General features: G+C 44.0%; 1 protein-coding gene across 3 annotated transcripts in view; it reads left to right on the forward strand.

The window, feature by feature from the left end:
• The first annotated feature begins 6,384 nt into the window (after positions 1-6,384).
• serinc4 (serine incorporator 4) overlaps positions 6,385-25,688 on the forward strand; it is a 55,914-nt gene continuing 36,610 nt past the window's right edge. The window contains exons 1-2 of one of the 3 annotated variants that reach the window (XM_061664316.1): positions 6,385-6,895; positions 24,193-24,360. In XM_061664316.1, the coding sequence (XP_061520300.1) occupies positions 6,776-6,895; positions 24,193-24,360 (288 nt within the window). In that variant the 5' untranslated portion in view covers positions 6,385-6,775. Of the gene's footprint in view, positions 6,928-11,600; positions 11,745-24,192; positions 24,361-25,688 lie in introns of those variants that run through there. The other 2 variants (XM_061664335.1, XM_061664326.1) reach the window with 2 other exon arrangements.

A 25,688-nucleotide genomic window follows, 5' to 3' on the forward strand; every position in this document is an offset into this window, starting at 1 on the left:
TACTGGTGGATACTGGTTTAAGCAGAGACACGTAAAATATTGGCTGGATTCTGAGGGATTGAGGGAGTTTTAATTTAACCGAGGTGGCATTACTGAGTTTGGTGATAGGGAATGCACCAATTTAGCGAGGAGTGAGCTTACGGGATTCTGTTTGGAGTGGAAGGTCACGGGAGGAGAGCCAAACCATCTGACCCACATTGTATTCCGGAGTAGAAGATCGATGAAGATCTGCCGGCTGCTTATTTTTCTCCATTGACCAAGTTAAAGCAGTCCTGACGTCCTTTCACACAGACTGGACCCGTCAAAGATGCTCCCTCACCACAGGAACCGCAACTGTATGCTCCTGATCTTTGAACAATGGAGGTTGGAAACCATAACATGCCATAAAGGGAGTCATACCTGTGGCGGAGCTGGTGAGGGAGTTTTGGGCATATTGCACCCATGGGAGGAAGGTGCACCAGGAGGCAGGAGGGCGAGCAGCAACACAACGAAGAGCGGATTCTAGGTTTTGATTTGGCTGCTCCGTCTGGCCGTTGGTTTGGGGATGGTAGCCGGAAGACAAACTGGCTGCTGCGCCCACCGCCTTGCAGAACTCTTTCCAGACCTGGGAAGAGAACTGAGGACCCCGTTCCGATACAATGTCAACAGGGATACCATGAAGTCTGAACACGTGGGGGACAAGAAGGTTAGCAGTCTCAAAGGCAGAGGGCAATTTGGGAAGCGGTACATTGTGAACACACTTGGAGAACCGGTCAATAGTGGTGAGAATGACAGTGTTTCCTTGTGGGTAGGCCGGTGATGAAGTCCAGGGAGATATGGGACCAAGGGCGCCTCGGAATCGGTAAGGGGCGCACCAGACCAGCTGGGGGTTGATGTGAAGCCTTTCCTGGGGCACAGACGGAGCAAGCGAGGACAAACTCTCGGTGCCTTTGACTAGGCTGGGCCTCCAGAAGTGTTGCTGGTTGACATGGATGGTGTGGGTGAAGCCAGGATGACAGCTGAGCTTGGAGTTGTGGGCCCTGAAGGACGTCAGAGCATGCGGAATCGGGTACGAACAGTTGGTTAGGAGGTCCGGTCTTGGGATCTTGGTGAGTCTACTGAGCCTCTTTAACCACCTGTTTGATTGTCCAAGTGGCTGCTCTAACGAAGCACGAAGAAGGGAGGCTGGATTCTGGTTAAGTTGAGCTGGAGGGGGGTGCATACACCTGGGAGAGGACATCAGGCTTGCCATTGCGTGAACCAGGGTGAAAGGAGAGGCAGAAATTGAACCGGGTAAGAAATAAAGCCCAATGAATTTGCCAGGGATTAAAACACTTGGCGGAACAGAGATAAGTCTGGTTCTTGTGGTCAGTCCATATTATAAAGGTTGTAACGGTCCCCTCCAACCAGTGTCTCCACTCCTCTAGGGCCCAAACGATGGCTAGCAGGTCATGGTTTCCGACATCATAATTTCTCTTGGATGTGGACAGGCGAATATTTATGTGCAGTTTAGTAGAAATTGACTACATGACCCGAGGTTCCCTGAGTAAGCTTCGGAGGGGCAACGTGAGGCTCTTTGTACGGGAGGCGGGGTTGATCGGAGGCTGCAGGCTTGGGAAGAAAACTCACAGGTGGATTGCTGGAGGGATACTTGTTGTGTGAGACTGTTTAGTCCATGATTTCGCGGGGGGCTTTGTCTTGTCTTCCGATATGGGCGCCCTGATGGGTGAGCGCTTCCCTCAACGCTTGTGTAGTTGCTGGGTCTGTCATGGCCTGAGTATTCTGTCACGATGTGAGTTGGATTGGATCCAAAATCAGATTGAGGCGGAGGGATTACATTTTGAATAGGTGATTGCACATTGAAACAGGGTAAGGATATCCTAGGCAAGGTGGTGGACCGGCAGGACAAAGAGCGAGCAGGAGACGGGAAAGAACACAATCGGGTGAGTACAGTAGTGGGTCGTAGGATAGTTACTGTCATACCACAAAAAACCTGGAAGTACGAGAGTCGGCCGGTGCGTCACAGACAAGTGTCAATCCTCAGGCGAAGGCTGTAGAACTTGACAGGCTTTAATTGCAGGCAGTAATTAGCGCTGCTTGAAGAAAGGTGCACTGCACAGGTGATGCTGATTGCTCGGGAGACAGAGAGAGAGAGGGAGAGACAAGGCACACGGCGCCACCCGAGCTCCAAAAGAGGAACTGCAGGGCATGGATCATGACAGTAGGCTTAATGTGTGCAATTGTAAAGCGTCTTTGTGTGTTTTGAAAAAGAGCTTATTATGATTATAAAATGAAAGGATGATCATTTATTTGTACTATTAAAATAAAGTTACATACATCCATCCATCCATTTTCCGAGCCGGTTCTCCTCACTAGGGTCACTGTCGTGTTGGAGCCTATCCCAGCTATCATCGGGCAGGAGGCTGGGTACACCCTGAACTGGATGCCCGCCAATCGCAGGGCACATACAAACAAACAACCATTTGCACTCACACTCACACCTATGGGCAATTTAGAGTCTCCAATTCATGCATGTTTTTGTGCTGTGGGAGGAAACCGGAGTGCCCGGAGAAAACCCACACAGGCACGGGGAAAACATGCAAACTCCACACAGGCGGGGCCGGGGATCGAACCCCGGTCCTCAGAACTGTGAGGCTGACGCTCTAACCAGTCGTCCACCGTGCCGCCAAGTTACATACAGTACAACATAAATACTTAAAAATAAAAAAGCTAGATAGGAAGGGGGGGGGGGGGGATGCGGGGCTGACTGAAACCAGTCGAAAATGAGCAAATTATGGCTATTTTCAGTTTGGCTTTTTTATAGTTAGTTTTGGCTGTGGGTAAATAAATGTATTGGGAACATGTTAATGCTCAAACGTGACATAATTCACTGCCAGCGAGCTCAGCTAGAATTCAACAAGCTACCTTTCTAAAAGACTAACATGATTCACCCAAACATTGCAGGCACTTTTGACAAAGGGCCCAAACAAATTCTTACCTATGAACAGGTATTCACACATTTCAGGGTTCCCTTGTTGTGATTGTAGGATGTGAGTGCAATTATATGCAGCACAATTCCAGTTTTTCAGCGTTTTGTTTTTTACGTTGCGTCGTCGCTAACTGTAGCAGGTTTGAAATGTACCAAGCTCATTTTTAAAACGTAAGGAGTAAAAAGTACAGATATTTGTGTTGAAAAAGTAATGAGCAAAAATCAAGTCACCAGAAAAATTCATACTCAAGGAAAGTAGGCTACAGATACCTGACAAATCTACTTAAAAACAGTAATGTACAAATACTTCATTACTTTCCACCTCTACAAGATTGTAATCTCAGCCCAGGCCTTCCTGTGTTGGGTTTTCATGTTCTCCACATGCTTATGAGGGTTTAATTGAAGCTATGAATGTGAGTGTGAATAGTTGTTCGTCTGCCGCTTGCCCAAAGTCAGCTGGGGAAAGATCCAGCTCACCATCTTATCTCCATCTTAATGAGGACAAGTGGTACAGAAAATGTTTGACAGTTTCCTGTTCTTTGAGCTTTCAATGAGTGTAACACAGCATAGCTATAGAGTCCTGCCTGCGATGGGGAAGGTTATCCTGACTGAAAGGAGGACTGAACAACGACAGGATTATCCAGACGCTCAGCGCTGCACACGAACCCAAATCTAATCTGACTCTCTCTTTTTGCACTCAGCACTTTTAAACAGCTAGCAGGCACACTGTTTCAATACACTCATCTTCAGCACAGAAGGAAAACTCACACGTGGCTGAACACTTATAACACATACTTATAACATCCATCCATCCATCCATTTTCTGAGCCGCTTATCCTCACAAGGGTCGCGGGAGTGCTGGAGCCTATCCCAGCTATCATCGGATAGGAGGCAGGGTACACCCTGAACTGGTTGCCAGCCAATCGCAGGGCACACATAAACAAACAACCATTCGCACTTACATTCACACCTAGGGGCAATTTAGAGTCTTCCATCAACCTACCACGCATGTTTTGGGGATGTATATATATATATATATATATATATATATATATATATATGTATGTATGGCTGGTTAGCACATCTGCCTCACAGTTCTGAGGACTGGGGTTCAAATCCCTGCCCCACCTGTATGCAGTTTGCATGTTCTCCCTGTGTCTGCGTGGGTTTTCTCCGGGTACTCCGGTTTCCTCCCACATCCCAAAAACATGCGTGGTAGGTTGATTGAAGACTCTAAATTGCCCGTAGGTGTAAATATGAGTGCAAATTGTTGTTTGTTTATATGTGCCCTGTGATTGGCTGGCGACCAGTTCAAAGTGTACCCCGCCTCTCTGGATAGACTCCAGCAGGCCCGCAACCCTAGTGAGATATTTTTCCAGCAATGGGGTCTTGCGTGATGAGCGTGCATACAGGCCATGGCGGAGGAATGCATTACTCACTGTTTTCCTATTATTGGGTTAAAAATCTTGATTTACTTTTTAGTTTTTTACTTAACCTTCATTCATTCATTCATCTTTCATTCCGCATATCCTCACTGGGGTCGCGGGAGCCCATCCCAGCTATCTCCAGGTGAGAGGTAGGGTACACCCTGAACTGGTCGCCAGCCAATCGCAGGGCACATATAAACAAACAACCATTCACACTCACACTCATACCTACAGGCAATTTAGAGTCTCCAATTAAGCTACCATGCGTGTTTTTAGGATGTGGGAGGAAACCGGAGTACCCGGAGAAAACCCACGCAGACACGGGGAGAACATGCAAACTCCACACAGGTGGGGCCGGGATTTGAACCCCGGTCCTCAGAACTGTGAGGCAGATGTGACAACAGTGCCTGCTAATTCCAGGTCTTATTGAAGCTCTCCACACGTGGTCCTTGGCTCTTGGACAACTTTTCTGATTATTCTTGGCACTCCTCTGTCAGAAATCTTGCAAGGAGCAAGATTTCTGACTGAGGTGGTTATGGTGGTATGATTGGCTTTGCACTTGCATATTATGGCCCCAACCGTGCCCACTGGAACATTCAGAAGCTGAGATATGCACCTGTAACCAGTGCCATCGGTATGTTTTGCAACAATTAATTTGCGATGGTCTTGAGATAGTTCTTTGCTCTTACCCATCGTGAGATGTCGTGACTCACACCTTGGCAATTAAAACTTTTTGTAGGCCATCAATTCAGACTGAACCAGCTGACATTCATTTGCACTGACAAGGGGCTGTACTGCTGTTTGATTATTGATAGATTTTAGGGTGTTGTCTTGGCTTTCCATGCCTTTTTGCACCTCCCTTTCTTCAATTGTTCAATAATTTTTCCCTGTGTCATTTCACATTATTACACACAACTTAATGATGTATGAGATCTTAGTTTTTTCTACTTTCATTGTATTTATGGATTACTTGGGTTGTTCCCAACATCTGGTGAAAATTTCATGTCAATAGCACCTTTGGAAATATATTTAATGTGCAAAATTGTGACATGTTATATATTTATTTCAGGCGCTATGTGTGTGTCTATATATATATATATATATATATATATATATATATATATATATATATATATATATATATATATATATATATATATATATATTTGTGGTCCAGTCAGTGAAACACTCAATTGAAAGTTTTTATTATTGGAGTCAGTTTGTGCCAAACAAAACATACATTATTAGCACTAAATATTTAAAGTATGCATTTAATGTAATAAGATATTGCTTGAATAAATTATCTTAGCGAGCGCCCACTTTATTTTAAAAAATTGCACAGACATACATTATCCATGAATTGTGACAAGTGCGGTCAACTTTTACATAGTAGTACACAGATTCAGACTTATGCAATGCAGTGCGCTGCTACAATATGAAACTGGATATATATGAATCATGCTGAAGTTAAATTATATAGATTTTTTTTAATGGAAAAAGTTGACTTGTTGACTTCATATTGTTTTCAGAAGAATCAACACGTTATTATCCAATCGAGTCTCAGATAGTCATTGGCCTATTTCTCCAGCACTTTGACTAAATGCATGCCTTCATTGTTCATTCCATGACAGACAGCCCTGCATGCAGTCTGTCCGCTTCAGCATTTCTGGATCATAATGCACCTGATAACTTGTGGGATTAGGGGTGTGTCCTGTTTATCTACTGTATGTGACATTCAGATTTGTGTGGTGGTTTGGTAGAGTCTGGAGGCTGTCAGTCATTTCCAATTTGAAATGAGGCAGGGTCATTTTATTTTGACAAAAGGTGAAGTATTTCCGATCCTCTTGTTATGTTTGGAGGTGGACACTGGGGGAAGGGAAGCGAGGGACAGATGGGACTGACACATGGTCCCTGTCAACCTCCTCTTCTCACCCCCCTCCCCTCACAGAGTCTGTCTAATCTGACCTGGTAGAAGTGGGTGAGAGGATGGGGGAGGGCACTGGGTATTCACCACCACCTCTCTCTCTTTTCTGGAAGCACACAACAGAGCCAAAGCATGCAGGATGTGTGGGAAAAAAAAGAGGACTTCTTCCCCAGTGAGGCTGGCCTGAGGGAGCTGACGTGAGCTGAAGTGGCACTCATGCTGAGGTTTTCAGTTGCAGAGATCGTAGCCCAACTAGATTCATTTCTAATCCATCATATGAGAGTGCAAGCACAACCTGCTGCAGGACAGAGCAGCACGTTCTTTTTTTCCTTTCTTTTTTTGGGTTATGTTTTCCTATCAGGAGATTCAGGCCTGTTAGAACTTCTGACATCTTTAAGGATGTGAAAGTGTGAACTTTGGAGACACGGAAAAAAAATTGGTTTAGGGTGGAAATTCATGGACAAATGCAGAGTTGTAGTGGGCGACCAAAAGCAGTTAGGAGGCACGATGTCCGCCAACCAGGGCATGAACCATCGCAGTGTCTACAATTACTTCCTCAACATGGTGGCCTATCAGGTGAGAGCTGGTGAGAAGCAGCAATGCTGGAGGTAAATGTAGCTGCAGTTAAAGTAAAGTTTGATCAAGGTCAGAAAGTGGTGCACCTATATAAGGTTTTAGATTATATTTGTAAATAATTTGTGGTTTTATCCAAGAATTTCAATATGAAACCAATAAACCTTACTATTACGTAATTTTTAGAGAATACTTTTACATTACTTTAAAGCACTAGAGGCAGTCTGATTTGTGATGATATTTTATTTGAATTCATTGATGGATGCATTTTGTGTTTTTCGTGTGTGTAATTTTTAGGCTTGTTATTATCTTTTCTCAGAGATACTGTATTTATCTTTTTAACCCCTCTTTGAGATTGTTTTTGACTAACAAAATGTTTGGATTGAGAAATTTGAGAACCAGATAGAAAGTTGAATGAATGAATGAATGACATTCCTGGGCAATTATTCAACCATAAATTTTCTACTGGTCATAGATGAGCTGCATCCTATCCCATCTGATTTTGGACTAGAGGCAGGGTACTGATTGCCAGTCAAACGGAGGGCACATACAGTCAAATAACCATTCACAAATATGGGAAATTTAGAGTAGGCCTAAAGAATTCAATGAACCAGGCATGCATGTTTTGGAAGGTGGGAAGAAGCCAGAGTACTTGGGGAAAACAAAACAAAAAACCCCGAAAAAGCTAGAATGCAGATTCGAACCCAGATTCTTTTGCGAGGCAAACATGCTAACCATATGTGTACAGTACCACCTTCTGGGCAACTAATTTTACCAGATTTGTTGTATGTTTTCATAATTAATCCATGATGGATGCATTTTAGGTAGTAGTTTAATAAAAAAAAAAAAAAACGCCTTCCTCGGGCTTGTTATTACCATTTAAAACATTTGAACCTCAAAGATCAGATTTGTCTTTTTATAGCCCCTTTTTTATCTTGTAATCATCATATTTTTATTTATCTATTTCAGCAGGTTGAAATCAATTGTTAATAAACAATTCGGTAAACAGGTGACCAGTTTAACACTGCCAATGTGCAGATTTATGCTCAGCTGAAGCACTTGAAATCATATGAACAAAAAAGTTTAAAACATTGCATCTGCCTTCATTTACTCACTTATGGGGCAGCCATTTTTTTCTCACTCTTGTGAGAGTGCGACTTCATACGAAGGTGATGCGTATTTGCCTGTACCAGTTTATTGTGCAGATTTATTTACGAGGAAACCATACACAGTTAATAAATATTCATCAATGACAAGCTACATATGCTCCCATCTCCAAAATCACTAAGTTTCAGGAAAAGGGGGGGGGGGGGGGGGGCATCTTGCTTGAGTTACCAAACACCATGTCGTTCAAGTTGGCATTATACCTTATATCATAGACCGTTGAGCATCAACACAACACCACCGCAAAATCACGCTCAACTGCTGATTTAATACAACAGGAAAAAAAAAAAAATCGCAAATATTTTACGCTGTCATTGATTAAAATGGGGGCGCCATGAGTGATTCAATTAAAGAAACGATGAGCTGACCAAGCAATTTAATAGAAGGAAATGAATCTGGATGCCGGCGGCACGGTGGACTACTGGTTAGCACATCTGCCTCACAGTTCTGAGGACTGAGACTCAAATCCCCGGCCTCGCCTGTGTGGAATTTGTATGTTCTCCCCGTGCCTGCGTGTGTTTTCTCTGGGCACTCCGGTTTCCTCCCACATCCCAAAAACATGCATGGTAGGTTAATTGACAACACTTTAAAATGGTTAGTAAAGCATAAAAATAACAGACGAAACAGACCTATAGTATAGCATGTGCAAAATGGCTCTCTGCAATCTGTCATCCAACACAATTCAATGGAGCATCCTGGTAGCAGGTAATTCTCTACTGGAGCTTTGACATAACTTCAGGTCTGCAGTTAAGAATTTCACCCAACATGGCACCCCACTTATGTCTATTAATTATTCTATTGAATTCTTGTTCAACAAATTCAATAAGAATTACAGTACTGTGTTTTGGCTAGTGCTGGCACATACAATGTGTAATTGCTTTGAAAACCTTTGGATTTAGTTCCCCTTCAATAGCGTATTATTTAATTTCTTGTGATAATTACAACGTTGTGCTTTTGCAGGCAAAATGTTTCATGTACAAAGACCTCAAAATATCAGTTTTATTGTTACAGTTTCATATTCACTTTTTTACATTCACAATGTTGAGGAATGAAAACATCAAAAATCCTGTTTGTGAACATAACAGTTCTTACAGTGTCTGAAATACTTTATTTGGATCTTGTGAATTGGCGATTTGTCAAATATAGACAAATGACTAGATTTAGGATTGATGGATTAAAGAGGGCATATAAGGATAATCAATTGCTGGTTTGATTTTTGCTTGGCAAAATACAAAGGAGCTACCATCTGGTCATGTGTAATACAATGTATTCCAAAAAAATGTTTTTCATCTAAACTCGTTGAATGGTGACCCACCTGCTGTACTATGATGAAATACTTGTAATTTTACATCACTGTACTCAATCAGAATTCAGTTTTTTATCTCATCCATCATTTCCATGATAAGGGAATGGATAATCTTCTCTGCCTTATCCAGTAGATTATGACTGACACGTGATTGTGTATCTGGACTCACTGCACTAACATGCCTTTATTGATCATAAAATGTAGTCTGGGCTACACACTTGTCAGAGGTCGGTGTTTGTGCTATTTTCATTTGAAACTTGTATACAGCAAACTGAAATACATTCTAATGTAAACACTTATCATAACAATTATGGTTATTGAAAGTATAAGATAAGCATTTAACCACGGATCACAGGTGTTGTTTTCTGATGTGTTTCTTGGTTGACTGGCTCTGCCTCATTTGATTTATAAAGCCCAATCCTGAAACATGTAAACTGTAAGTAAAATTGAGATATGGGTCATTCCACGGATGTGGTGAAATGTTACGAGCAATTATTAACGGCGAAATACATTAAAAAGAATCAAATATTAACACACACCGTCAGTAATCAGGTATCAACATGTAGATAGTAAATAATATTGTATCAAGAATTTTCCACCTCCAAGTATTTTGCAATAAACCATGTCAGACGCATTTTTGTGTTTTTGACTAGCGCCGAAGTGTGACATTTTAGCAGTCATCAACGGAAATAGGCACTGTCATGAACGGAACAGAGGATAGCACCCAAAAATGCACGACTCTAAAACAAACAGTTTCAAAAAGAGAGGTTTAATATACGGGCAGTGGTCGGTACACAGGCAGGCAATCCAAAAAAGGCAACAGTATCCAAAAACATGAGGCAAAAAGGCGAGGTCAATATCGGAACAGGGTCTAGGTCTTACTGTGAGTCTGTGACGTGGAAACAAGGAATGCTGGAACGCGACGACAAGATAGAACGAACTGGCGACAAGAAAGGATGAGACACGAGGTTAAATGCAAGGGGTAATTAGGGTGAACGAGGCACAGGTGGTGAAGATGCTCTCAGGAGCAGGTGTGTATGAGACAGGGGGAAGACAACAACCGGAACACACACCCATGACAGGCACAGTGTGAAAAATATCGGCAAAATTATGCAACTACTTCGCCAATATCTGCTAAAAGGGTGCGCCTACCACTCAACAGAAGTTAATGTCATTCGAGATTACTTAGAGCCACTTATTAGAAATAGGCATTGTGCTCGTAACTTTGTGGGTCAAAACGCATTACGAGCAAGCGGCCACTGAAGTTCATAACTGTAAACAAACAACGACCATTTTACGACGGCTATTTGGAATTGTTGCAATAATCTCCCAAAATAATCATAGAAGGATCAATTAATTGTTTCAGAAGGAGTAGGAGACGATATTGACTTACATTTTTAAGTGTCGGTCATATTTTCGTTCGAGCGACTTGGACAAAATAACAAAAACGGTCGACTATTTTGCGACATCGATCACCCAGAGCTATTTTCAGTTTACATATGACCAGCATATGGCAGCATTTGAGCTTGATGGGAACATGGAGGGGCCGGTAGAACCTGGTAAGTGTTTTCAAGATAACGATGTCAAAATGTTACAAGCTACAATCTCAAATGGTCAAGTTACTAGCAATGATGAAAAGCGAGTTTGTATAGAATTAGATGGTTTCTTGTTTGATTCGTTGAAGGAGAAATGATTGGTGAATTTTGACCGTTTTCCATCGCTAGTGCACAGACTGTTTTCTGTGTCTCCTGATTGCACTGCTGACTCGCTGGTAATTTTGACGAGTCACAGCAGTGTTGAGGATATGGTCATGATTATTATTAAACTTGGATTCGGTTCCGATTATAAAGGCCTCCTGTCAAACGTTTTTAACTATCTTTGATCAAAACATATGATTCACTTTGTTGATAAAAAATGGCGATGTTGTGTGGTGCACTGTGGATTGTTACTGGTGCTTGTAACATGACATGGGCACTGGCAAAGACCGCTGGTGTCAAAATTACGAACAGGTCTAAATGGCTGCATTATCGTTTACTAACACTGACTTCTGTAGAGACGTGTTCAGAACTATGTGTTAATGTTTTGAAATCATAGTATTGTTCAGTCAAGGATTGGTATTTGGAATACATGTTGAAACTCTGGAATGCCATGGTGTGTCTAACTGGAAATGTGTTTCACTGGCAGAAAGCCCAGTCAAAGTTAGGTACATGCTGATCTTCATAAACAATTTTTCTTCCAACTGACAAAGCATAACACTGAAAAGGTACATCTAGAGTTTTAGGAGTAAAAAATGGCAACAGTTAAACCTGAATAAAAATAAAAATATAAACAGCCTTAATGTTCCCCAGGACCTCTGCAATTGATGATCAGTCTTCCCCAGAGGTGGGTAGGAACGTGCTACATTTACTCAAGTAACATTTTGGATAAATTGTACTTGTCTGAGTAGTTTTAACAAAGCATACTTTTTACTTTTACTCTGGTATTTATGTTAAGAAGAAATGGTACTTTTACGCCGTTACAACGATCTACATGCCACTCGCTATGTTCATTTATCAATAATTGTCTGCGCAATCTAGTTTTAGACTTTTTTTTTTACTTCTATGCCAGACGCTGTTGCTCCAATCTACTGTGATTACCACAGTGATGTCTGACTCAAGTTCACAAATCAAACGACAAGAAAAGTCCCACGTCCACATACAAAGTCTTCTTTTGGGCTTTGTGGGCCAATCAAAGTGACAGTAGCACACAACAACTGTGTACATGACAGACTACAAAAAACAACAGCTTTAACATGCAGCGGAGTTTTGTCACTGCCCAATTGTGGATATTTCAGCCCACTTCTAACTTGTAAAAAACACCTTGTGGTAAATTGTAGATGTTTTTGGTGCTGTTTTGGCTGTGCATATGGCAACATTAGCCCTATTTTAGGGTCACAAGTAACTGCAAACATGCATCTACTGGGGTACATTCTCTCTCTCGCTCTCTCTCTCTCACACACACACATACACACCCACACACACTTTATCAAAACTGGTCAGCAAACAGCTTCTTCATGCAGTCATCTTAGTGGGTAAAGCAAATAATGTTTCTGTAAGGTAAGGCTGCAGGTGTTGTATTTTTTCCACTTAAAAACTCAAATGGTGGCATGTGTGTGTGGACTCCTATTGAACATGAGTTTGAATATGATCTGTTACTTCTGAATTTCTTTTGCAATGGGGACCTGACCAAGAAGGCAGCAAGTTAGACGTCAAGTCCAAGTCAATCACATTCACGTTTATTTCAGTTCTTTATTTTCACCTCCACTCTCAAAAAGATACAAAAATAAATCAGTTGAGTTGTACAAATTCAAAATTGTACAAAAACTTGAAGTCTGCGCCATTTGCACAATGGTCACTGCACCAGATTATTGTTCTATTAGTCATTTCAAAGTGCTCTTAATGGCATAATTTGTACATTTGTCAAAAAAAAATGAGTCATAGGGAGGTCAGGGGATGATGGATAGACTTAGGACATATGCAGAGTGGGCCAACGTGGGAATGTGAGGACAGGATAATAGGGACTGGATTAGGGCTGTGTGGACCGTTGACCAGTGCGGGCAAGTCGACTTGCTGCATCCCAAAGTGTATCACCCGGAGCATATCCACGGTGTCGGGACTAACGTAACGACACAAGAGGTGGAACTCTGGTAGAAGAAGTCCAGCAAATTGTTCCACTGTGATGTGGGTACAGCCCTTTCCCAGGCTGGTAAACTCTGCATGCTCATCAGCCGGCAGCCGCAACTGGTCTCACCATGAGTGTTGTGGCGATGAGGAGGTCGGTGACCTTGGTGGCGGGTCTGATGGCTTTGTAGATAGATTTAGTGGCATCCCCTGATGCATGGGTGATAGCCTCGGGGGTGGCTGCAGGTGGAAAGGAGGTGGTGGCACGAACCACGGGCGCCCTTCCATCATAGGTGGGCCTGCAAACAGTGGCGGGCAGGGGTGCATGAGAGGTAGTGAATCTGCTGCTGTTGCTGGGGGCATGAACATCTGAGGTGGAGGAGGGAAGGTAATCTCCTTCAGGTCCGTGCCTTTCCATCCACAGGGTCGAACGATGAACGACAGACTGGGCGGGTAATCAACAGGAGAGGCAGAGGACCCTCCCACTGGGACCTCCACGGCTGGACCAGGGGGCGCATGTAGTATTATTCTCGGGGCCAATGGCTGCAGCTACTGAGGATCAGGAGTTCCCCCTGAAAGTGGGTTCCATACAGTACCTTTTGAGAGTCCTCCATTTGGTGCAGGAAGACAAAGATCACCTAGCACATAGTATATACTTTGTACACATACTATCTTAGGCCTAACAGGAAAAGTGCGCAGTAGGTTTTGAGGGCTAAATCAACAATTGCTTTGTTTTCATTAGTGACTAACTTCTTATGTGTCGAGAACACCATATTGGCTCCAAACCAGACTGTCATGGAATACAAATTAGTTCTAGTGAGCAAGCATGCAGCTCCCTCATCATTCTCTATCCAATAACGGTATTGCATTGGGATGCGGTTTGTTTGTATTGTCTGGCCTTTCTATATCTCATAACTTTGACTAGTCCAATGCAATCGGTTAGTTTCAAAATAGATGTACGTACTTGAAAAGGAGGTGATACCATAGCATCAGAGGTGGGTAGTAACGCGTTACATTTACTCCGTTACATTTACTCAAGTAACATTTTCGATAAACTGTACTTGTCAAAGTACTTTAAATGCACCGTACTTTTTAGCTTTACTTGAATATTTATGTGAAGAACGATAAATACTTTTACTCCGTTACAATGAATGACATGCCGTTTGCTACTTTTATTTATCCTTCTATTTTTAGACTCCATGTTTGACTTTTGCATAGGGCGGCCGCTGCGCCAATCACTAATGTCATTTGACTCCAATTCACCAATCAGACGACTCAAGGCCACGCATGGTGCCTTTGTGAGCCAATCCAAATGACTCATTTTTGGGGGAAAAAAAACAGCAGCACGAGCGTGTTTAATTTACAGACTCCAAAAACAACAGCTTTGTCATGTAGCTCTTCAATTGTGACTGCCCAAATTTAGATATTTCAGACCACTTCTAACTTGAGAAAACACCTTGCGCTAAGTTGCAGATGTTTCTATTGTTGTTTTGGCAGTGATATGGCAAATTAGCCCTATCATATGGTGACACACACGCACGCACAATCACTAAGTCTGTTCAGCAAACAGCTTCTTCATCAAGTAATTTCAGTGAATCAAGCAAATAATGTTTTTGTCGGGCCCAATGCATGTGTTGTTGGTTTTGGGGCAGTTAAAAATTTAAATGGTGGCAGGTCTGTGTCGACTCCCATATATTATTTCTATTTTATTTCATGTTCATGCTCTTATTTTAAAAAAAATCAGTTGACTGGGTGTATGTCAACGTCTTCAAAAGAAGGTGGGATCAACCCAGGCGTTACTCTTTACTTGAGTAGTTTCTTAGTCTTACTCAAGTAAATACTTGGATAACTACTTTTTACTTTTACTTGAGTCATATTATTCTAAAGTAATAGTACTCTTACTTGAGTACAATGTTTGGCTACTCTACCCACCTCTGCATAGGATAATCAGGTAAGTTAACCAAAACCCGCCCCCTGGTAGATATGTGTCTGATTTGTCAAAATCAATGGGTCCAAATCGTAGTTCATTTAATGTTAACTGTAAGGTTTCGTTGTGCATTCTCTTATTCTTTGGTTTTCTTCTAGCTCGTCTATACCGTCTATACCGACACTTAGCTGTTGATTTTCGGTCACTCATGACAGCGCTGCTACATCCCTATTTTCATACAGCTGACTCTCATCCAATTCATACAGGCGGGTGTGTTAGCTTGTTGACAATATTAATTCAGGGGCTGTAATTACGGGTTGCTGGATGACCATAGGGAAATGCCTTACTCCGGCAATAGCTTTATCAATCATCAATCTGATCAAAGGGAAAATACAACATACTGTGACTATGACCAGGAGCAAGAAGAGACCTATTACCACGGCTATGATGGAAATTATTTTCTTCATGGACATACCATCAAGCCATTTCATCAGAATCAGAATCAGAATCATCTTTATTTGCCAAGTATGTCCAAAACACACAAGGAATTTGTCTCCGGTAGTTGGAGCCGCTCTAGTACAACAAACAGTCAATTTACAGAATACTTTGGGGACATAAAGACATTGACAAAAAACAATTGTGCAAAAAGATGCAGAGTCCTCTAGCACTTAGAGCAGTTCGAACGACTAATATTGCAATAGTCCGGTGCAATGACCATTGTGCAAAGGGCGCTGAGACTTCAAGGAGTGTATGCGGTTTAAAGTGACGAGTAGTGCGATCATCTGGGACAATGTCGGTTGTGCAAATGTTACAGATACTCCTCAATCAGTGTGCAAATGGAGCAGATGCTACTCTGGCATGAGTGGCCAGTATATGCAAATAGTGCAGCATGGCGAGACAACTACAGTGAGTGCACAAGTAATACATAATTGGCCCCACAGAAATGTGACAACGAACTCAAGTCAAAAAATTGCCAGCTTGTTGTAATGGAATTATAGGTTAGGTGTTTAAGAAGTTGATCGCAAGAGGGAAGAAGCTGTTGGAATGTCTACTAGTTCTAGTTTGCGTTGATCGGTAGCGCCTACCTGAGGGAAGGAGCTGGAAGAGCTGGTGACCGGGGTGCAGACGGTCCGAGAGGATTTTGCACGCCCTTGTCTTAGTTCTGGCAGCGTGCAAGTCCTCAATGGTGGGTAGGGGGGTACCGACAATCCTTTCAGCAGTTTTGATTGTCCGTTGCAGTCGGAGTTTGTCCTTTTTTGTAGCAGCACCAAACCAGACTGTGATGGAAGAACACAGGACCGATTCGATGACCGCTGTGTAGAACTGTCTCAGCAGCTCCGGTGGCAGGCCGTGCTTTCTCAGAAGCCGCAGGAAGTACATCCTCTGCTGGGCCTTTTTGAGGACGGAGTTGATGTTGTTCGCCCACTTCAGGTCCTGAGAGATTGTAATTCCCAGGAACTTGAAGGTCTCGACGGTTGACACAAGGCAGCTGGACAACGTGAGGGGCAGCTGTGGCGAAGGATGCCTCCTGAAGTCCACGATCATCTCTACCGTCTTGAGCGTGTTCAGCTCCAGGTTGTGTCGCCCGCACCACAGCTCCAGCCGCTCCGCTTCCTGTCGATATGCAGACTCGTCACCGTCCTTGATGAGGCCGATGACAGTGGTGTCATCTGCAAACTTCAGGAGCTTGACAGTCGGGTTCGCTGAGGTGCAGTCGTTCGTGTAGAGAGAGAAGAGCAGCGGAGAGAGGACACAACCTTGGGGCGCCCCAGTGCTGATGCTGCGTGTGGATGAGGTGGCCTCCCCCAGCCTGACCTGCTGTGTCCTGCCCGTCAGAAAGCTGTAAATCCACTGGCAGATGGCAGGTGAGACGCTGAGCTGGAGAAGCTTGGTTGAAAGGAGTTCAGGGATGATGGTGTTGAACGCTGAGCTGAAGTCCACGAACAGGATCCTCGCGTAGGTCCCTGCACTGTCGAGGTGTTCTAGGATGAAGTGCAGTCCCATGTTGACTGCATCATCCGCAGACCTGTTCGCTTGGTAGGCAAACTGCAGGGGGTCCAGCAGGGAACCTGTGACACTCTTGAGGTGGTCCAGCACGAGACGTTCAAAGGACTTCATGACCACAAATGTCAAAGCGACAGGCCTGTAGTCATTCAGACTAGAGATTGCAGGTTTCTTGGGGACTGGAATGATGGTGGAGCGTTTGAAGCAGGATGGAACTTCGCACATTTCCAAAGATCTGTTAAAGATCTGAGTGAAGACTGGAGCGAGCTGGTCCGCGCAGACTTTGAGGCAGGATGGGGACACATGGTCCGGTCCTGTTGCTTTGTTAATCTTCTGTTGTTTGAAGATGCGTCTCACATCCTGTTCATGGATGGTTAACGCAGAAGTCAGAGGTGTGGTTGTGGTCGCGGGTGCGGCCGGGTGGGTGTGTGGAGTGAAACTGTCCTTTTCAAATCTGCAATAGAAGGTATTCAAGTCGTTGGCTAGTGTGCTATTGTTCTCAGCTTGGGGGGATCGTCGCTTGTAATTAGTCAGCGATTGGAATGCACGCCAGACTGATTTCGAGTCGTTCGCGCTAAACTGTTTTTCCAACTTTGCTGCATAGATCCTCTTTGCAATGTTAATTTCTTTAGTAAGCTGGTTTCTAGCTCGATTATACAGGGCCCTGTCCCCGCTCTGATATGCATCTTCCTTAGCTTGGCGAAGCTGCTTAAGTTTAGCAGTGAACCACGGCTTGTTGTTGTTGAATGTCCGAAATGATTTTGTTGGTACACAAACCTCTTCACAGAAACGGATATAGGATGTGACAGTGTCCGTATATTCATCCAGGCTGCCAGCTGAATTTTCAAAGACACTCCAGTCTGTGCAGTCTAAACAGCTTTGAAGTTCCATCTTTGCTTCATTGGTCCACTTTTTGACTGTTTTCACTGTAGGCTTCGCACATTTAAGTTCTTGCTTGTACGTCGGTATTAAGTGAATTAAGCAGTGATCAGACGAGCCCAGGGCTGCACGAGGTATAGCACGGTATGCGTTTTTTACCGTAGTGTAGCAGTGGTCTAAAGTATTATTTTCCCTGGTAGGACAGTCGATGTGCTGCTTGTATTTAGGGAGTTCGTGGTTGAGTTTAGCTTTGTTAAAGTCCCCGAGAATAATGAGGGGTGAGTCAGGGTGTTTCTTTTCAATTTCGTTGACTTGTTCGGCGAGCGTTAGCAATGCGGCGCTCGTGTTAGCTTGCGGTGTGATATAGACTCCAGCCAGTATAAACGATGCAAACTCACGTGGCGCGTAAAATGGTTTACAGTTCAGAAACAGCGACTCCAAATGCGGGCTGCAGTGTGTGCTGAGCACCGTGACGTCCGTACACCATTTTTCGTTTATATGGAGGCATATCCCGCCGCCCTTCGTTTTTCCCGATGATTCCATGTCGCGGTCCGCTCGATGAATGTTGAAGCCGGGAAGCGTGACGGCGCCATCGGGTACAGCGTCGCAAAGCCAGGTCTCCGTGAAGCACATGGCCGCGGAACGTCCGAAGTCTTTACTGGTCTTTAACAGAAGATGAAGCTCGTCCATTTTGTTGGGTAGGGAGCGTACATTCGCGAGGTGGATCGACGGGAACGCCAATCTGTGTCCTCTCTTGCGGAGTTTCACCTGAATTCCGGCTCGTTTTCCTCTGTGGCGCCGCTTCCGCATCCATGCGCCGAAAACCGCGGACGGCTCCGGTGAGTAACTCGGGGAAAAAACTGAGCGGATTTTCGAAAGTTGGTGACAGAAAGTCCGGAGTAGCCTCCTTGATGGTTAGCAGGTCTCCCCTTGTGTAAGTGAGTCGTGTAAGGTCTCCAAAGACGGACGAAAAACACAAAAACAAAGACAATACTAGAGAGCGCGTTACCGAGGCGGCCACACTGGTAGGCGCCATCTTGAACATTCATCGACATACTATCAAGCCATTTCCATAATTTACCTAGCCAAACTGATTTATGATTGCAATTAGACCTCTGCACGCGTCTCAAAGGGCTTTCATTAATCCTAGAGTCTCAGTCAGATTACACTCCTCCGCTGTATGGATAGGAATTACTCTCGTTACCTATAAGGCTACACACCCCCATGTCAGTTGCCAATAAGGTGTCCAAGGCAAGTCTCATTTGCAAAGTGTGGTGGCATGGAGTTGCTCATGAACCTCCTCCATGGCAGAAATTGTCAAATTAATAAAACATTGTTGATTATACCATAAGTAGTTAACCCACCTACTATTACACGCAATGTATTGTGCGTTGATCACTGGCCCAACCATTGGGATCCAATCAGTACCTACCCCACTCCTAACCCAGTCTTCACTTATGGCTGGTTCTTGATTCCAGGCAATGTAAACCTGATCAACATTTTTAATGCTTTTACCTGTCTTTTGTTTCGTACTGAGACTGGGGCATCTTCCCCTGTAATTACAATCACCTGTCTGGTTATCATGACAGGTGCACATATTCCAGTCCAATTTATTGGCAAATATGTCAATATTTGATTATCACCTTCTCATAACCAAAAAAATGTCAGCCAACGGTACGCTTGGGGACATAGTAGGAATATAAATTCTGTGGCCATGTGTTCCAATAATTAGAGTCAGCATTTCCCCGTCTGCCTCTATATGGGCACATTGAATGGGGCACTCCAGCTGTGGCATTGACTATGACTACTGTCCTTTTTCTTTCATCTATGATGATGTCATATTCTGTAAATTGGACTCGTGTGTCTGCAGATAAAGGGTTCGTTTTGTTCCAGGCCCAGCCTGGCTCTACCAATGGAGATCCTTTGGTCACACACATAGTCTGTCTGTTAGTTCCTGTGAGTGGGGGTACAGTCAAGGTCATGTTTTGGGAAGCTTCTAGAGTGCACTTGAGTCTTCTACCTAGGCTTGGTGGTAATCCTCCGGCGGCTACATACATGACGCACATACCAACTTCGCAGTCATTAGAGTTAAACCCAGGAAGGGGTTTTATCATTGGCCGTGGTTTACGGTTATAAGAGGTAATGCATGCCTGGTCACTCACCTGCCTGGCAGAGTATGTCATCCACTGATAAAACATGTTATCTTCCTGCCCCAGAACTTTTAACCTTTTTTCAGGAAATTATTTTGGTTTCGCCCTTGTTTTTCATGCGTTTTGACCATTCTTACCAATTGTTGCGCTTTGGCCAATGGTGATGGCCCTGGTTGCTCTGGCCAGGTCACACTGTTTTTCATTGCACGTTATGTCAAGCGTGATGACACCCTTGACCTTACATTGCTCATCAACCGACTGCAATTTTACCTTGGTTTTTGTTGGCTTTACTGTCAAAGTTAGTAGGTCCTTGGGATGCTGAATTGTATGTTAGTCTTACGCTAGTGTCATTCTATTACCCCCTTGAAGGCTAATATAATTTTCGCAGCGAGAGTACATTCTTACAATTGTTTTCTTTCGAGGTCTTGACACTGAGTCAGTCCACTAACGACCAACCAAGCTACTATTAGCAGGGCAAAAATGAAGTATTTTTACAAACAGCGCTCTGTCCCACTTATTACGACCACCGGAGCGCACTATAGTCGATGATGGGGAACTGATCACTGTCAAATAAGTCGCTGACGAATAGATTGTCGATCGTGCCTTGGCCTTCTGTGTCGGGCACTCTTGTATCTTCTGCTCCTGTTGCATCTGCTTCCACTGGGTCGGAACCTGGAGTGTCTGCTCCAGCTGCACCGGGCATTGGAGCACCTGCTCCTGTTCCCTCTGCAGAGATGCGACGAGGTTCATCCCCTGTTTCTCCCATGGGGATGGCAGGAGCTTAACTTAGGCCAGGCCAAGTTATACCATCCCCGGCCTACTGTAGATTTGTTCAAGCAGTTCCATACTCCTACACTTTAGGTCCCAGACCAAACATCTATGCGGGGAATAGATCTCAGACAATTGTAAGTAATAATTCTACATTTCAGGTATTTCAATATTCCCATCTGCATTTCTCATGGTTGTTGTTAATGGTTGTTATCTTGGTTATCCCTCAGTTTTTTTTGTTATCATGACAAAAAAATAAACAACAACAGAACAAAAGAACACACAAAAACACAGTACGGAGAGTCACTGAGCAATGAAAGGTTACCGCTAATGTGGTAATGGTGATACCAGTTTTTTTTTTTTTTACAAATGTGTCCTTGAGTAATTTAGAGCAGTTTGAAATGACTAATAGAGCAATAATCTGGAACGCTGTCAATTGTGCAAATGGTGCAGATACTTCTCAAGTACATGAGTGACCAGTATTGGTCAACAACAGATATGCAAATAGTGCAGAGTGGTGAGACTACTACAGTTAGTGCACTAATAATGTATAATTGGCCTGACAGAGATGTGTGTCAACAATCTCCAGACAAAGTTAACTTTTTAAGAAGTTAATGGCAAGAGGGAAGAAGCTGTTGGAATGTCTGCTAGTTTTAGTTTGCATTGATCGGTAGCGCCTACCTGAGGGAAGGAGCTGGAAGAGGTGGTGACCAGGATAGGGAGGGTCCAAGAGGATTTTGCATGCTCTTGTCTTAGTTCTGGCAGAGTGGAAGCTCTCCAGGATGGGTAGGGGGGTACCGAAAATTTTTTCAGCAGTTATGATTGTCCGTTGCAGTCGGAGTTTGCCCTTTTTTGTGGCAGCACCAAACCAGACTGTGATGGATGAACACAGGACTGATTCGATGACTGCTGTGGAGAACTGCCTCAACACCTCGTGTGGCAGGCCGTGCTTCCTCAGAAGCCACAGGAAGTACATCCTCTGCTGGGCCTTTTTGAGGATGGAGTTGATGTTTGTCTCCCACTTCAGGTCCTGAGAGACTGTAATTCCCAGGAAGTTGAAGGTCTCGACGGTTGACAGGGCAGTTTTACAGCATGAGGGACGGCTGTGGTGAAGGATGCCTCCTGAAATCCACGATGATCTCTACAGTCTTGAGCGTGTTCAGCTCCAGATTGTGTCGGCCGCACCACAGCTCCAGCCGCTCCACTTCCTGTCTATTTGCATACTCGTCATTGATGAAACCGATGACTGTGGTGTCTGCAAACTTCAGGAGTTTGACAGCTGGGTGCGTTGAGGTGCAGTCGTTCTTGTAGCGAGAGAAGAGCAGCGGAGAGAGGACACATCCTTGCGGCACCCCAGTGCTGGTGGTACATGTGGATGAGGTGGTCTCCCCCAGCCTCACCTGCTGTGTCCTGCTCGTCAGATGGCAGGTGAGACACTGAGCTGGAGAAGTTTGGAGGAGAGGAGTTCGGGGATGGAAGGACATCTTTCTAATTCAAAGGGATCTATCAATTACACTAAGTATAATTCATGTGTGTGAATGAATGTCTGGTGGTGACTGTCAATTAAATAGCTAGCCTAAGCGAAGATATGTTATCAGTGCCATGCGTACCTTTGGGAAAAAAAAAAAAAAAGGAATTGCAATGTTGAATGCAGTGTGTGTTTGTATATCACCAGTTAAGCGTCGCTCTGTCTTTGGGGCTGCCAGGAGTCAGCCAGAGGTTGGAGGTACTGGGTCCCCCACCATCGATCGCCACTTTCTTCTTCGGACAGTCTCTGATCCAATGTCTATCCAGTGTCCCACAATGGCAGCATCTTCTACCCCCTCTGCGTCCCCTTCCTTGTCCAGTACCTGGCCTCGACCTCCTCAAATCTGGTTCAGCGATACTTTGCTGTCCATAAGGCTGTCGTTGAGTGGGTTCCACAAGACCAGATGGTGTGGGAGGGAGGTGGCTGCTCTTGTGAGGTACTGCAGCAGTAGATGAGGGGACCGCAGAAGTGCTGTGTGTGAAGGGCCATGCTGTGGGTTGCAGGAGGGGGTTGTGTTGTTGGTCTTCTTCCAGATTGCACTCTCCTTGATCTTTGTTTTTATCTTGACATTTCCAGACATTTGACATTTTTCTCACTTTCTTCTAAATCCTAAACTTAAACTTTTTTTTTTGTTCTCCCTCAAACAACCCAGGTAATCCATACACCGGTAATCCATTTTTGCTCTTCCCACTTCCCATTTCCAGCACTCCTAAGAAGCACTTCATTTTATATTCAAATATTCAAAGGTCTTCGAAATTGTCGGGGACTCAAACCTCTAACCCCCGAACTTGAACCGGGGGACTTTTATCCAGGACTTTAACCTCGACTTTAAGGACTAGAACCTTACTCATGGAATGTGGGGATAGGAATTACCAATACCACTTAATACAAAGACAAGATTGTTTCAAATACAGTACACCATATGTAATGGTCCAATTTTCAAGGAATCAAAATTTTCTTTTCACTGTAATTCTTTGTTTAGAGGACAAAAGGTCTGTGTGGATCCTGAGGTGACAGCCGTCATCCAGAGCCCCGGCAGCCCCCCCCCACCCCCCTTTATTATTTGGGTGGAGGCAGGACTCGTGATTGGTCCTGGATGATCAATCGCTCATCCTAGGATCCCATTTCTGACATGAATAAGTAACTAACCAATCTTGTCTTTATGGGTTTTTTAATACAAAAAGCTATTCACATGATATAAACAAAAGAGACAGAGGGAGAAATAAGTGGAAAAAAAGAAGCAGAGGAGATTGAGGGGGAGATGGAGATCTTAGAGAAGTTACACTAGAGTTATGGAACAATAAAATAATACATTAAGGCATTAAACCTTATAAATGTGAATATAAGCAATTTTGTCAACTCAAGTGTTATTCTCACTTTATATGTCAAAATGGTCTTGTGCATTTTTGTTTCTGTGGGAGACAGTCCAAATGGCTCTGAGTATTTCAGGTTGCCAACCCCTGCCCTATGAAGATTAACCAAAATGGACTGAGTTTGACCTCACCCCACACATAAAAATAACAATATAAAGTATGGAGGGTTATATGGTATCGTAGGCGTTTTTATTTCGCACAGCTCTTTTTCTTCATTTTCGATGTATTCCCCCCTCTGATTAAAGATTGCAAGAAGCACCAGGATTATCTTTTCGCGTGAAATTTAGCCAAACTTTAGAGTGCTTCAGAACTAAAATACACTTCTTCCATGTGACGTCATCAGTCATTTGCCACGTAAGACTGATCGAAAGTACAAGCGGAATCATCAGACAAGCGAACAAACAATTCCGAGCAATCAAATGACTGGGAACGGGTTCTTAAAAAAAAAGGTTTTCTCTTCCCATCCCTATGTTACTGTGGAAGTAGATCTTTCAGGTATCTGTACATTAATTGAATATTTGTACGTGTTCTCTCCTCCCCAGATATGCTGCTGCTGTGGGCCTGCTTCCTGCTCGCTCTGCTGTGCCTTCTGTCCTCCAGTCAAATCGTCCACCAGCACTCGGTTCATGTACACCCTCTTCCACATCATGAGCTGTGCTGTCTCCTGCCTCATGCTGTCGCGCACCGTCTCTGAGCTTGTCAGAGAAAATGTGAGTAGCCTACTGGCTGTGTCCTTTGTGTCATTCATCAATGTGGTCCCTCAGTTCACACAACAGTGATTCTCATCAACAATCTCGAATAATAATAACAAAAAAATACCAAAACGATATGGCATTAACTATGATGGATTGTTTGAGTTTGTAAATGATGCACATTGGTAAAAAGCCAACAAATTCTCATCAGCAGAAAAATATTTGGAGTCCGCAGGAAGTGCAGTTTTGTACTTTTTATAGTATAAGTAAATATACACTCAGCACGGTGGACGACTGTTTAGAACGTCTGCCTCAGAGTTCTGAGGACCAGGGTTCAATCCCCGGCCCCACCTGTGTGGAGTTTGCATGTTCTCCCCGTGCCTGCGTGTGTTTTCTCCGGGCACTCCGGTTTCCTCCCACATCCCAAAAAGATCCATGGTAGGTTAATTGACGACTCTAAAATTGCCCGTAGTTGTGAATGTGAGTGCGTATGGTTGCTTTTTTGTGTGTGCCCTGCGATTGGCTGGCAAACAGTTCAGGGTGTACCCCGCCTCCTGCCCGATAATAGCTGGGATAGGCTCCAGCACTCCCGCGACCCTTGTGAGGATAAGCGGCTCAGAAAATGGATGGATGGATATATATACACTCACCAGACACTGCATTTGGTTAACATGCATTATCAAATGAGATCTAATACAAGAGCTGTAATAACCATTCTACCTCTTCCTTATATATATATATACACATATATATATATATATATATATATATATATATATATATATATATATATACACATATATATACACATATATATATATATATATATATATATATATACACACACACACACACACACACACACACACACACCCCTACACACCTCCTGGACCTGTCATCTTATTGTGGTGGAGGGGATTGTGTGTCCCAATGATCCTAGGACCTAAGTTGTCTGGGGTTTCACGTCCCTGGTAAGGTCACCCACGGCAAACAGGTCCTCGGTGAGGGACCAGACAAAGCACGGCTAAAAGACCCCATTGATGAACAAAAAAAATGGATGTAGGTTTCCCTTGCCCGGACGTGGGTCACCGGAACCCCCCTCTGTAGTCAGGCCTGTAGGTGGGGCTCGAAGGCGAGCACTTAGTGGCCGGGCCTGCACCCTTGGGGCCCAGCCGGGCACAGCCCGAAAGGGTAACATGGGTCCCCCTTCCCATTGGCTCACCACCTGTGGGAGGGGCCATAGGGGTCGGGTCCAATGTGAGTCGGGCAGTGGCCGAAGGCAGGGACCTTGGCGATCTGATCCCCGGCTACAGAAGCTGGCTCTAGGGACGTGGAATGCCACCTCT

The sequence above is a fragment of the Phycodurus eques genome, chromosome 2 (genome assembly GCF_024500275.1).
Source record: "Phycodurus eques isolate BA_2022a chromosome 2, UOR_Pequ_1.1, whole genome shotgun sequence".
Classification (NCBI taxonomy): domain Eukaryota; kingdom Metazoa; phylum Chordata; class Actinopteri; order Syngnathiformes; family Syngnathidae; genus Phycodurus; species Phycodurus eques.